Here is a 13,267-nt window from a genome sequence, read left to right on the forward strand (position 1 = left end):
TCATAAGCCATGCTTTTGACCTCATTATACACTGCCAAGCGGTTGAGTTGTTGTTGCGTCCCTTCGGCGTCTTAGTGTTTCTGCGGGCTATATGCTTCTTGTCACTTCCATTCGCTCCTTCGGAATCAATGCTACTGGGTATTATCTCTGTTTATGTCGATTTGATGTGGTGTTCGGTTTGACCAATAATGGAAATATATACTTCCACGTCGGGCCATATGTAACAGCAGTAAGACACGAGATGTGCCAATCTCGCTTTTGGTAGATTTTCGGGTAACCTGAGATTCTATTACGGGTGTACACAATTTTATACACAATTCCATACAATTGTGCTTCATCACTAACGAGTCGCAGAGGGGTGGTTATGTCACGTGACCAAAGCGGTGAGAATGGCCCCGCAATTTTTTTGAAGAGCTCAACCTTCACGACTTCAAATGCCCGCATGGATCACCGTCGAATTGATCTTCGCATAATTCTGTCTCGTTCCCCCGAGACCCAAAAGTTTCACGCTTACAAGTCCCAGCGCACCCTCAAAAACGACCGCACTTCAATCCAATCTTTCCTACAACCTTTTTTCAACCCTCCAGCAAGCCTCTCCGAGCGCCTTGACTGAGCAACAATGCCTCCAAAAGGAGCAACCCGCGGCAGCACCCGTGGGGGCACAGCAGCACGCGGTGCACGCACAACCGCAACCTCTACAACTCCCGCAGGCGGGGATTCAACGCAAGAAACACCCGCGCCAGCCAGCGCCGCCAACCGATCCTCGGTGCAACGACTGCAATCTCTGAACAAGCGCACACCCTCCGGCAGCATTGCGCCGAGTAGCCGACCGCCCTCCGCTCTAGGCGGTGAGCCTGCAAAACCCGTTCTGAAATATAAGCCCAAGGCTGTTGGGCGGCGCAGCAAGCAGGAGCGAGAGGAGATTGAGAGGCTTGAGCAGGAACGGTACAATGAGCGGCTTAAAGAGGCTGCTGCTATTCAGCGTGGGCGTGGGGGTGCGGCTCGTCGTGCTGGGTTCCGTGGTCGTGGTGGTATGGGTATGAGTATGGGTGGTGGAAGAGGTGGTAAGAGAGGTCGTGGTGGTGGTGGGTTTGGTGGAGGATACGGCGGTGGTGGCGGCGGTGGTGGTGTTGGCTCTGGGCGGAATCGCTCTGGGTTTACTGGTGGTGACCGTTCGCATGGGAATGACTCTTCGGACGACGAGAGTGGACTTCGCATGAGCATTGATCATATCAACCTTGATAGTGATGAGGATGAATGGGATACTGGCAAGGATGCGAAAGGGAAGATGCCTAGTCGGTCTCGGACTGAACGGGCTCTTCGTCCTGTTCGTATTCCGCGCCATGAGCATGAAGAGCGGGTTATCAGTGTCAACATGGAGTCCAGCTCCAGCAGAGCTGCGGAGCTTCGCGACAAGGCAGAGAAGGAGAAAGTCGCCAAGGAGTCTGAGAAGAGGCGCACAGATGAGCCTTGTATCAAGCCTGATCCCGAGGACGAGGATACTGTTATGGCGGGTGATATCCCTTACGCCGACGACGATGGGTTCCTTCCCACGCAGAGCGTTCGTGTCCGCTCAGCTTTGAGCCAGAGCCCTACCAAGAGACGTACAGCAGAACGATCTTCGCAACCCGTACCCTCCCCGGAACCCGAGGTTCCAGACCCACGCAGCCTCCTTCACACCAAGGAGGAAATCGATGAATATGACCGTCACATGGAAGATCTATCTATGATCAAGGAACTTCTCGTGCCCCCACCCTCGCAGAAGAAGGCTACACCAGAAGCACAGACAGAGGGCGCCACAGAAGCTGCAACAGCAGATGCCAGCACCACTGCAGAGGGAGAGGATGCCGAGAAAGAAACCGAAGAGGCAGAAGAAGAGTCCTACCTAAGCGGCAAGCTTTTCCTCATGCAATTCCCGCCCATGACACCAAACCTTCATATTGTCGGCTCAGAGATAACCCAAGAACAACCCGCAGCCGCTCCTCAAAACCAGAACCCGATAAAACGCGAAGGAGGTGACGAAGTTGAGATCGTCGAAACTACACAGCCCACGGTAGCACCCCAAGAAAAAGACATCATCACCGCCAACAAGCCCTGGTCCCTACCAGCAGGCCGCGTTGGCAAATTGAACGTCCACAAGTCCGGACGTGTGACCCTCGACTGGGGTGGCATCAGCATGGAACTAGACCGCGGTGCACCCGTTCAATTTGTGCAGGAGGCAGTCATCGTCTCGCCTCCTGTCAACCCCAACGCAGATGCTGAAGAAGATGATCCCGACGCTGACCAGTCCGAGAATCGGGTTTGGTCAATGGGTGAAGTGGCTGGCAAGTTTACTGTCACGCCTAACTGGGATGAGATGCTATGAATGTCCCAATGCATTCTAAACCCATAATGATTTGAAGGAAATTAGAGAAAAGGTCATAGCGATATATATTTCTGTTCATTTATGCATGAGTAATTACATCTGGCTGTCAATAGAATAGAAGAGTTGCCCTAAGAGCACCAAACGATGCAAACATTCCAAGGATCTACCTAAGCCGCTTAGTAACAACCTTGTGTCAGCCTGATGCTTCAGGCACATAAGGCAAATATGCCAAGACCTGGCTCGCGCATCCATCGCGGTGGGAGTCTCAAGCTCATATCTTTTGCATTAAGCCTTCCACCGCTCTAACAGGGCTTTCAACCTAGTCATTCACCACGCAAATATCTAAGATGCCTTTATGAGCCAACCGAGTGCCCTCAGCGCGAAATTTTGCGATGTCGCTGCGTCCTTTCCTACATCATGTGCCTGCCTTTCGCCATGGCCAGAATATCAAATCAATTCTCCAATTCCTGAGGCCCTTTTCCCGACTTCATGAATGCATTCGCGCAGACCACCTCAAAACGAGACACATTAACATAGTTCTCTCTACACCGAGACCACTTTGCGATCTACCGAGACCTGCGCACACCATTCAAATCCATGACAAAACCTCCCTGATCAGCCAATGCCGTCATAAATCCACACTCAGTGAGCGAGAGCCCTGCGCCCACTGCGGAGGCAGCGTAAATCCGAAGCGCCGAAGACGAGCTGATCCCGACGACCGCACGAAGGGCTGGCACTGCAGCGCCTGCTTCCAGACCCTCAGCCAGCACGGTGCCCTCCCAAATGAGGAGCAACTAGCATCGATGCGTAGAAGAAGACTTTTGAGGGAAAACTTTGCGAAGAACAGATCGAGTCCGTGTCTTAAATGCGGGACTGAAACGACGCCAGGCTCAAAGCGCAAAATGGTCGACCCGGACGACCCCCACGCAGGCTGGCACTGCCGGTCATGTGTTCAGCGTGAGCACTACCAGGCCCTTGTTCAAATGGAAGATGCCCAGAATAAGATCCAGCATAGTGATCTCGGGTCTAGTTCTGAGCATCCGGTTGCGCAGGCGCATAACCGCGAATACCCTTGTGATCATTGTGGTGAGCCTGCTACGCCAGAGAAGAAGCGGTCATCTGTTAGTTCTGGAGATTCATCGGCTGGGTATTACTGTCGGTCTTGTGCGCGGCGGTTGGGTCTTGAAGATAAATTGCCCACCGAGGAGCAGTTAAAGGCTGTTAAGGTGTTACGTGGGAAATTGGCTAAGTTTGTCACTGCGCGAAAACAGAAGAGTCCTTGTCAGCACTGTGGTGATATCACTTTGCCCGGGAGCAGGCGTAGACTTGTTGATGCTGGAGACTTTTCTTCTGGGTATTACTGCCGGCCTTGTGGTAGGAATTTGCAGATGAGGGATGAATTGCCTAGTGAGACAATGATTAGGGCTCGCAGGCTGCGCAAATATCTCAAGCTTAAACGCCTGGGTTTGTTGGACCCTCAGCAGGAACTGGAGTCCAACACAGACCAGGCAGAGCCGGTCAAGCCAGAGGTCCCGGGAGAGAAGGATCAATGCTGATATTGAGGGTGGCTGGTTCAAATTGGCACTTCAGAATCCCTGTATTGGAGGACTGCAGGGCAGTGTATTATCCAAAGGGGCCATCGGGGCCATCATTTCTAAATAGCCCCAATATGCAACAAATAGCTCATACAAGCCGCAAATAGCTACATGAAGCCATCTGCACGGGAGCTCTCAGCCAATCACATGACGCCTTTGGGGGCAGCCTGTGGGGGCGTCCCTGAGACTGCAACGGGCCAATCACCAGGAATTTGCTTCTTACTTTTCCCCCTTTCTCCTTTCTTTCATTCAGATTCGAGATCTGATTTCAGGGGGAGAGCAAGGGCGAGTCCTGAGATTCAAGTGAGGAGGCTCTGTACGGACGACCGATTTGGCCCCCTATTCCCGGTTGCCTGACTCCGACAATCCGACACAATAAACGGGCGTGGCATGTCCTGAACCCCCTCCAAGTCCAATCCTGATTCCGAGATCCAAGACATATTATCCGAGTACCCTCATCTCCGCCAAACCCCAGACACTACTTGCAACCGTTGCGTGTTGCCTCGCCAACTTAAGACAACCCCACGACCACGACCCGCACCAACCCAGCTTGGCGTTGCTTGTCTCTCGCAGGCACCAGCCCAAGTAGTCAAGCGCGCGCATACCAGTCAATCTCCATACATACCCGCCTTCTATACTCTCGAAATCTTCTATTCCCCGCGGCTACAATGAAACCAGCAACTCTCCTAGCTCTGTTGGCCCCGGCTGCAGCTCTCGCCGAATCACAACAACAACCCGCGACGGGGTCTGCCGTTTCGTCTGATTTCGCGCACATCTCGCCCACCGTCTCATTAGCGGAAATGGGTATCCGCGATCGGGGCCGTTTCGTTCCTGTTGCTGGATTGGACTCGGTGTTGGTTGACGAGACGGGAAAGTTGGCTGCGAGGCATGTGCTTCAGGCGCGCAGTGAGGGTTCCCTGGGTCAGACGCCGTGGATTGGTATGGCTATTGGCCTGACTTTTACTGCTTTGGCGGCTGTCATGCTCGGGTGATTTCACTCCTTCGCGGAGTGGATTGCTAGTATGATACGGCCAACGCTTGAACCCTTGTTTACCTTCATCATTTCCTTTCGACTTCACCTTCTTCACCTTCGATTCTGATCTATATGCCATTCTCCACGACCTTTTTCTCTCTTCTCGACACGACATGTGAAACGCCGGACCCACCTCCCCCCCTCCCCCAAGTCCACCTCTTGATCCGCTCACACCAAGTGGACTTTTTATCCATTTTCATTCCATTTCCAGTTCAGTTCAGACGTTGCAGCGGATTTCTGACCATTTCATTGTCTATCATGCATCCATGGCCTTTCTCAGGCGTGGGATTGGATCATCACCATTACCATTTGAGCCTTTTTTTTTCCTTTTTTTTTTTATCATTTCTTTGCATCTGTCCTGACGTGCCAACTCGATGTTTGTTCCTGTGTACCTGATGTGTACCAGCCATGCTGCCGGGAGTATAGATTTGCAGTTTGTATACATGTTGTACATGATACCTATTTTGTTCTTGTTGAAATGTTCCTTTGTGTACATGTCATGACTTTACTTAACCTTTAATTAGTGTATATAGATATGGCCAATACGATGTGATTATACCATTTACAATTATTGCTTTTGCTTTTTCCGTTTCTGTTTCTTTATTCACTTCTACTTCGATGGTCTGCGCCTCCTTTCATACTGTCCAGGGTCTTGGACATGGGATGTGTTTCTTTCTTTCTCACGCATCCTCACTTTACAGTATAGTATCGCTCAACTTTGGACATCTGTTTTGCTCTTTCTGGTTCTGACATATGGAATGAAACTCACATCTTTACCTCTATCCACCCCCGAACTCCTGCGGTGAAGAAGCAAACAACCCATAGAGCAAACGAAACTACTGTAGGCTATCAAATTGCTTCACACTGCACTTCGCTTTGTCGAGTGTCTACTCTAATTATTCTCTACCCTTTTATTATTTATCACATCGAGTTTGGCACGAGAGTGAACACTTTACCCCAGCTGAAGTGTCACTTCCTCGAATCCTCGAATAAACTCCTCCCCATACTCCCCAACCATGGCCGTCAACACAGGGCCACCCTATACACCGATGCCCTCCCTCGGCCTCGAACTAGGTTTAATTTTCGGGTTCTCCTCTCTCTATACCGCGTCGTGATAGCTTTATACGTTGTTGTCTGGCGCGGTGAGTTACATCTCATTATCTGAATTGCCTGACTCTGCTCTACTTCTTCGCAAAACAAAATCTGAACCCCGCTCCACTCCAATCCCATACCAAACCCTACCTCCCAATTATTTCCATGATATGATACAAACCAAATCTAATGGGGGTGAAAAGCCTTCGAAAACCGCCTCCAAACTCAAGACCTCGCCCGTCGTAAAGGCCTCCATAGGAACGAGAGTAACACGCCAGACCCTCGCGGAACGAAAACGACTGTTACGAGGGGTAAAAATGGTGTAGGAGTCACGACGTCTAAGGGGGTGTTTGCTTTTGGTGATGGTGGTGTTCATGAGAAAATGTTGGATCGGTATGCCATTCCCGAGGGGCGGGTTGAGTTGCCCGTTCATGGGATGGATACTGGGATGGATATTGGTGTTAGTATGGGATGAGTCCTGTTGAGATTGGGCCTGGGATTGAGGTTGAGGTTGAGGATGTGGAGAAGAAATCAGAGAAGACGGAGCAGGAAAAGGAGTAGGAAGCTTTTATATGTTTAGGATGGTTGGCGGTGATGATGAATTAGTTTAGGTTGATATCCTAAGAGTAATATGATGTTCATCTCAAGCCTGTAGTATACATTATATTAGCATTGATCTATTTAGACTAAAAGACACCAAGCTAGACAGACGCCATCACCCACAGACAGGATCATCAAACCCACGAGTCCACAGCAAAGAACCCATGATAACAACCAAGAACCCAAGGGCAACAGCCACACTAGTGAAGCCATAAAGATAAGAAAATCGACGACGAGACAGACCATCCAACTCAGAAACCCAAGTACTAACAGTTGTCGTACTCCCGCAAAACCCATCCATAACACCCTGCAGCACCTGACACCCAGTCAAAGCAGCAGGAACCATAGCCCCAAGGCCATTGACATGCTGAAGATCATAGCAAATGCCCTCGATAACAGTTCCAAAGATATTAACCGTAAACGTACCAAGTGGGAACGTAGGAATACGGCTATTGAGATACAACGAGACATAAAACCTCAGCAGACATCCAAGTGGCGCGAAGACGAGTGCAAACACAGCTCGACCACGCCAGGCATCCGGCCCATCGTGTCGATCTGGCGGCCAAATCGCCAGAAAGACCGCGCCTAGCCAGCAGCCCCATGCCAAAACAACAAACACACGGTCTAGAACACGTCGCGTGAACTTGAATGGAACAGTAGGGGTAAAGCGCGTCAATGCGAGAGCAACGTGCGCGCCGAAGATCAGCGCTGAGATACTCAGCGATACCGTCAACAGAACAACGGCAACCAGCGCCATGAAGCTATATCCGCCATTTCGCGACGCAATAGCCGATCCAGCCGGCAGCGACGGATCCGGCAGGGCATTAGCAAGTGCAAGAAACACATCCCGGATAAACGACGAGAAGGACGTAAAGCAGCCACAGAAGCCAGTCGTCAGGCCGATATACAGCGGAATAGTCTTCTTGACGGCTTTATGTCTCTTCACGCTGGCTTCGACAGCTTGCACATCTTGTGGTGCGTCTTTATCGTGTTGCACTGGCTTCTCGCCCCATTCCTCCAAAAACAAATTCTTGTCTTCGGTTAGGAAGCCCATTACCAGGCTGCCGCCTACGTTCGCCCATAGTACGCCGGTGACGACGGGCGCGCCCGTGTAGAATGTTAAGGCTTGGAGGCCGAGGCGGGCTAGTGTACCCAGTAATGAGAAGAATATTAGGTAGGAGACGGCGTAGAGGTGGGTTGCGTGTTTAGAGAGGGGTGCAGATGCGAGCTCGGGCGCGTGTTCGGGGGGATGCCATTGTTGAGTTGGGTTTGTAGGTTGGGGTTCAAGTTGAGACGTTGTTTGTAGTGGGTTACCGACCTCTGGGAGGTCAGTTTGTGGCATTGCCTCGTTATCAGAGGAAGAGAAGAGAAGAGAAGAAGAGATAGAGAACGCCAAGACCCGGAGACCGATGTGGGTCAGGTGGAGATAACATTAGTATAGAGGGGAAGTAGATAAGGCACTGCTACTCCCCTCTTCTTCCTCTTCTCTCTATCTCTTTCTCCTCTTCATACTCTTCTCACATTCATCATGTCTCTTCCGCGGAATGTCCACGTCTCTGTTCACCCCTGTCTGCAAGCTAAGCTCTCCCTGATCCGCTCAGAGTCCACCACTCCTCGCGAGACAAGAGGTCTAGTTCATGACATCGCCACTATTCTGGGCGTGGAGGCGTTTGCAGGACTCAAGACGATCAAGACCGGAACCGTAAGAAGCTTGTTCACTCATAAGAGCCATGAGGAAAACCCCGAACACGAACGCTAACATCCCCTGCAGGACCGCACCCCTCTCGGTGTCGAATATGAAACCCAAGGCATTGATCCGGCGGACCTGGCTCTAGTTCCGATCCTGCGGTCTGGTCTAGGCATGGTTGATGGTAAGTACTTGATGTCTGTGCTACAAGCTTCTTTCCTACCAGCGTCTTGCCTACCTATCTACATTACTTGGGCCATTGCTCCCCCCTTCCTATTACTTCATTTCTGCACCTACACCCCAATCCAAAACCCAAAGCCGCATCAAAACCTGCAATGCAACCAAACCATCTCTTCCCCCCCCTAACCAAAGACCCAACTAACAAACCCAAGCCCTGAACGACCTCCTCCCGACCCCAGTCCCAGTCTACCACCTAGGTCTCTTCCGCGAAAAAGCAACCCTCCAACCCGTAGAATACTACAACAACCTTCCCTTCCACAGAAGCGAGCTCTCCCCCGCCTCCCCAGCATCCTTAAACCAAGGCACAAACAGCGCAGCCGCAAGCCTAGCAGTCCTCCTGGACCCAGTCATTGCAACAGGCGCCACGGCCGAAGCAGCCATCCTTCTCTTGCGGGATTGGGGCGTTAAGAAGGTTATTATGCTTAGCTTGCTTGCCTCTGAGGAGGGTATAAAGCGTGCTGCTGGGACTTGGGCTGAAGGGGTGGAGGTTTGGGCTGGGGCTATTGATTCGGGTGTTAATGAGAAGGGAATGATTGTGCCTGGTCTCGGGGATATTGGGGATCGGTTGTTTGTTGCTATTGGGAAGTAAGCGGGTTTATCGCTTTACTTTCTTTGTCGTTATGATTGTGATGTTTAGTTGAGGTGGAGATGAGATGTTGGTCTTTACGGAGAACGTCGGTTTTGGCATTTCGGGAGATAGTACTCTGTACGTAGAGTTGTTACTATTTACTCACTTATTAGCTATGCATACAAGTTACCATTACAATGATCATGGTTGTCCCCGCAAATAATAAATTCATCGATTACGTATAGTACATATAAACGGCATAAAAGCATGTGCAAGGAAAACAAAGGCGAGAAGAAGACTCAAACAATGCGGAACAGTTCGCAAGAGCAAGATGAGCGGGGCAAAGGACATAGCAATTAACGTCAAATACAGCGACTGGAAAACCCAGCCAGAAAAACGCAGATGCAGAACAAAGGAAATGAGAAAAAAATCAAGTCAAATCAAATAACGCGGAAGAAAAAGACAAAAGGTATCGAGAGCACGAAAAGCAGATGGACTGGGGGGCACGATTAGGGGTTAAGATGAACCGAATCAAAGGAAGAAAACTCCATGGAGTGCGAGATAACACACAGGACCAGCCAGGTGTCGAAGACGGAAAGCAGAAACACCACACTGGACTCCCTGGTGCAGAAAAGCAGGAAGATGCAAGGAAAAAGCAAAGCAAAGATGGAAAAAAAAAGAGAAAGATAAAAATCAATCCAAAGAACCCGGAACCACCAAGAGGGATATCAAGCGAAGTATTCAATCCCAAACACCCCGCCTTGCCCACTGGTATTGTCCAGTCCCGTTGCCGAAGTGTCCCAAAGCATCCAACAAAGGAGAGTAAGAACCCGAAATCAAAAGCAGAACTCAAGGAAAAACTCAAAGAAATTTAATAAGCAGTGCCGACGCTAGCAAGCGACTTGGTTGGCACTGCGTGGATCGGCTGGTCCTTGCCGACGCGGAGGGAATCCTCGTAGCCAACTAGGGCCTGGGAGTGCAGCTTGAACGACTCGCCCATGAGTTTGGTGATACTAGGAAGTGTTAGTAGAGATCAATAGAAGGGAAGGTGGGAGGACTTACCCCCATACAACCACGCCGTCTAGGATGTTACCCCATACACGAGCGACGGTGGAGCTGAGCTTGCCAAAGGCATCGATGGCATCGTCGTCAAACAGGTTGCGCACTTTGTTGTAGATGGCCATTTCGGCCTCAGTCGCCGGCTCATCGTCATGTTCCAGGCGGTAGAGCCAGAGGCTCAAGATGACCATCAGATCCAGGCCGCAGAGAGGGTGCTCGACACTCCAGTTAGTGGCGGAGGTCTTGGCGACCCAGTTGATGCCTTGAATAGCGGCAATCTCAATGCATTCGAAGCATTGCTGAACAACCTTGTTCATCTCCTGCGAGCGCTTGACCTTCTCACGAGCGACGGTCATAGCGGCCGCGACTTCGTACGAGGAGTGGTACCGCATGGCCTCCTGGATGGATTTCAGGTCAACTTCCAGGCGGGCACGAGTGTTGCGGTAGACTGCCATCGAGTTGAAGATCAGTGGGTGGCCCTTTTGAGGGGTGCTGAGCGGGACAACGATAGTCTCGGGCTCGCAAACCTCGAGGGAGCTCTCCCAGGTTTCGAGAGCAAGACGCAGCTTGTACTCTGTAACCACATCCTGCAAAGCCTCGAAGCTACGCTTGTGGTTCCAGACCTGCAAGAACAGGGCATTGATCAGGACGCGAGTGGCGAAAGCACTGTAGCGGGTCTGCTCGCCCTGGAAGAGGAAGTCATGGGCCTCGCGCACAGTGAGGGCACTGGTGGCAACACTGCGGCGCCAGGTGTCCTCATCGGCGGCGTCAAGGTTCCACAAGGACTCGGAGGATGGAAGCTCCAAGTCGTCAAACTCATCGAAGCTCATGGCGGGAGTGTGGTTGAAGGTGAGAGTCAACATGCCGAAGAAGATATACACGGCGAAATATGTACGACGACAAGACTCATCCTCGATCCACTCCTCACGAGACGGATGCACACTCTGGCGGGCCTGGGTGCGCACCTTAAGCTGGTACCGGTTGCCGGCGACCATGTTGGCAAGAAGACTCTTGATGGAGCAAGTCCATTCGAGGCCCTTCGGGTCACCACTCCAGCTCTCAAAGACCATGTTCAACAGAGTAGCCTGCATCAACCAGAGGGGGCACTTGCGAGAGTCGAAGTTGTCCTTGTGTTGGAGGAACTGGTTTACCAGAACCTTGGAGCCGACGTGGAGCATGAAAGCGTGCTCGCGCTCGAAAGTGTACAGAGCGCCAATTGACAAAACTGCAAGAAGTAGTGGTGCGGAGATATGAGCGGGCTGGAACGATTCCTGGTGAAGGAAGGGTAGGTGAGGGTGGTAAAGGTTAAAGTAAGTAGAGAGATAACGGTTCAGTGCGATGGTGGGGGGAAGCTGGAAAGTGTCAGGCAGCGCACCCAAAGAGTCAGCACTCTGTACTCGGTCAACCACGTAGTTACGTTCCATCTCATTAGCGAGTTGAGGCGCCTTGGGGAGAGTGAGGGCTTGGCTGGGGCCAGGCGAACGACGGTAGTTGACAGGGCTAACCGGACCCGTCATGGAGGGGTACGGCGAAAGGGCATTCGGGGTAGAGTTGCCAGACATGGGAAGGGAATTGGACAGGAGAACGTCTCCGACGGGGCCATGGCGATCGACGAGGGTAGGCATCGAGCCAGTTTCCGCGGGGGAGACAAGAGTGTCCCAGGGCATCTGAGGCAGAGTGGCGTTGCCTGACAGGTAGGGCTCGTAGCCGCGTCCGGGCGAAAGCGATTCGGAACGCTCGGAGACCTGGCCGGTCGCCGCTGCTGCAGCCTTATGTTGGAAATCTGTCATCAACATGGCTGCAGTTTCAAGGTCGACCATACCATCGCTGCTGGCCTCAATCTGCTCCAACGTCGTCGGGTCCACGGTGACCGACGGTTTCGATGGTGCAGATGAGTTTTTCTGAACCCCTCCACCACGTCTGCGGCCCTCGGCGACGAGGGGAATTCCACCATCCTTGGCGTGCACAGTTCGATCATGGCGCAATAGAAGATCGCGACGGACAAAGGTACTGCGGCATTTTAAGCACTTGAAGGGTCTCTCTTTTGTGTCTAGTTGTTGTTAGTGAGAGGGGTTAGAGGGGGATATGGGGACCCAGCCATCCGCTGTACTTACGGGAGCGTTCATGACGACTGCGATGTTCGCTTCTACTGAATGCGCGATTGCAAAACTGGCACTTGTATTTCTTCTCTGGGGCTGAGGCTTTCTTAGCCGGCGAGTTGGCTGCTCCGGGAGCGGAAGGAGCCATGTCGATGTTGAAGATCGACTTAGAGTGTAAACGGTGGTATTGTCCCCTGGGTAAGTTCGCACCGGTTTTGTAGGCGTGTCGACGACAGGAGTTCGTTGGGGAGTCTGATCATTCCTTGAGAAAGTGGGAAAACAAAGGGTATCAATAAGTGTGTCCAGCCACAAAAGGTAAAAATTAGAAAAAATCAACGCTGAAAGAAAGGTGGGATGGGGGGGTAAGAGGAGGGGAGGATGAGGAGAATAAGAAGGAATTTGAGGAAACCGAGGGGGAAAGTGAGAAGGGAGGGGGAGGGTCGTGGGCCCAAGCATCGCTTACTCAGTCACCAGCCCCCTGCACTATCACCACGCACTCCCTCCTTTCTTTACCATACAAATTCGACACGTAATTATTCTCGATCACCCATGTGGCTCCCCTGAGAGTCGATCATAGTGGATAGCCCCTCGCTCTGAGATGAGGCATGTGAGACTACCCCCTACAGGGATTATACATCTGTGTACCTGTATCGATATCGGTGTCTACTGTATACTGAGTCTGTAGTATGTGCGCGCAAGAGATGTCAAGATTGGTACCATGGCTCGACCCCTCCCCCTCCGATCTGCGACACAACTCCGAACAGGAATTTGTGTTGATTTGCATACCTGATTTATATCACCATGCCCGGATCTGTCTTGGGCTCGTACTTTTGCTTGCCTCATTAACTGACTGGTCCAGATCCCGTCTCGTCACCCCGCCTTGTGGCTGTTGTGTGCCACTTAACATTCTACCCCTCTGTTTTCCCTTA

The 13,267-nt window shown here is 51.7% G+C and overlaps 6 protein-coding genes across 6 annotated transcripts; 4 read left to right on the top strand and 2 right to left on the bottom strand.

The window, feature by feature from the left end:
- Nucleotides 1-619: 619 nt before the first annotated feature.
- Nucleotides 620-2,365, top strand: N7508_010417 (putative DNA-directed RNA polymerase III RPC4; the record flags this gene model as incomplete). Its single annotated transcript, XM_058468477.1, has 1 exon — nucleotides 620-2,365. One exon carries the CDS (start codon nucleotides 620-622, stop codon nucleotides 2,363-2,365), a length of 1,746 nt encoding a protein of 581 aa, XP_058316323.1.
- A 902-nt stretch (nucleotides 2,366-3,267) lies between these two features.
- N7508_010418 (uncharacterized protein) lies at nucleotides 3,268-3,921 on the top strand (the record flags this gene model as incomplete). The annotated part of the gene is made up of 1 exon (XM_058468478.1): nucleotides 3,268-3,921. One exon carries the CDS (start codon nucleotides 3,268-3,270, stop codon nucleotides 3,919-3,921), a length of 654 nt encoding a protein of 217 aa, XP_058316324.1.
- A 707-nt stretch (nucleotides 3,922-4,628) lies between these two features.
- N7508_010419 (uncharacterized protein) lies at nucleotides 4,629-4,952 on the top strand (the record flags this gene model as incomplete). The annotated part of the gene is made up of 1 exon (XM_058468479.1): nucleotides 4,629-4,952. One exon carries the CDS (start codon nucleotides 4,629-4,631, stop codon nucleotides 4,950-4,952), a length of 324 nt encoding a protein of 107 aa, XP_058316325.1.
- Nucleotides 4,953-6,800: 1,848 nt separating this feature from the next.
- N7508_010420 (FluC/FEX family fluoride channel) lies at nucleotides 6,801-8,027 on the bottom strand (the record flags this gene model as incomplete). The annotated part of the gene is made up of 1 exon (XM_058468480.1): nucleotides 6,801-8,027. The coding sequence occupies one exon, from the start codon at nucleotides 8,025-8,027 to the stop codon at nucleotides 6,801-6,803; it is 1,227 nt and encodes a 408-aa protein (XP_058316326.1).
- A 186-nt stretch (nucleotides 8,028-8,213) lies between these two features.
- N7508_010421 (uracil phosphoribosyltransferase) lies at nucleotides 8,214-9,201 on the top strand (the record flags this gene model as incomplete). Its single annotated transcript, XM_058468481.1, has 3 exons — nucleotides 8,214-8,387; nucleotides 8,457-8,556; nucleotides 8,765-9,201. 3 exons carry the CDS (start codon nucleotides 8,214-8,216, stop codon nucleotides 9,199-9,201), a joined length of 711 nt encoding a protein of 236 aa, XP_058316327.1.
- An 850-nt stretch (nucleotides 9,202-10,051) lies between these two features.
- Nucleotides 10,052-12,486, bottom strand: N7508_010422 (C2H2-type zinc finger protein; the record flags this gene model as incomplete). Its single annotated transcript, XM_058468482.1, has 3 exons — nucleotides 10,052-10,193; nucleotides 10,243-12,289; nucleotides 12,354-12,486. The coding sequence occupies 3 exons, from the start codon at nucleotides 12,484-12,486 to the stop codon at nucleotides 10,052-10,054; spliced, it is 2,322 nt and encodes a 773-aa protein (XP_058316328.1).
- Nucleotides 12,487-13,267: the final 781 nt, after the last annotated feature.

Source organism: Penicillium antarcticum, assembly GCF_028974205.1.
Source record: "Penicillium antarcticum strain IBT 31339 chromosome Unknown utg000009l_segment0_segment0, whole genome shotgun sequence".
Classification (NCBI taxonomy): domain Eukaryota; kingdom Fungi; phylum Ascomycota; class Eurotiomycetes; order Eurotiales; family Aspergillaceae; genus Penicillium; species Penicillium antarcticum.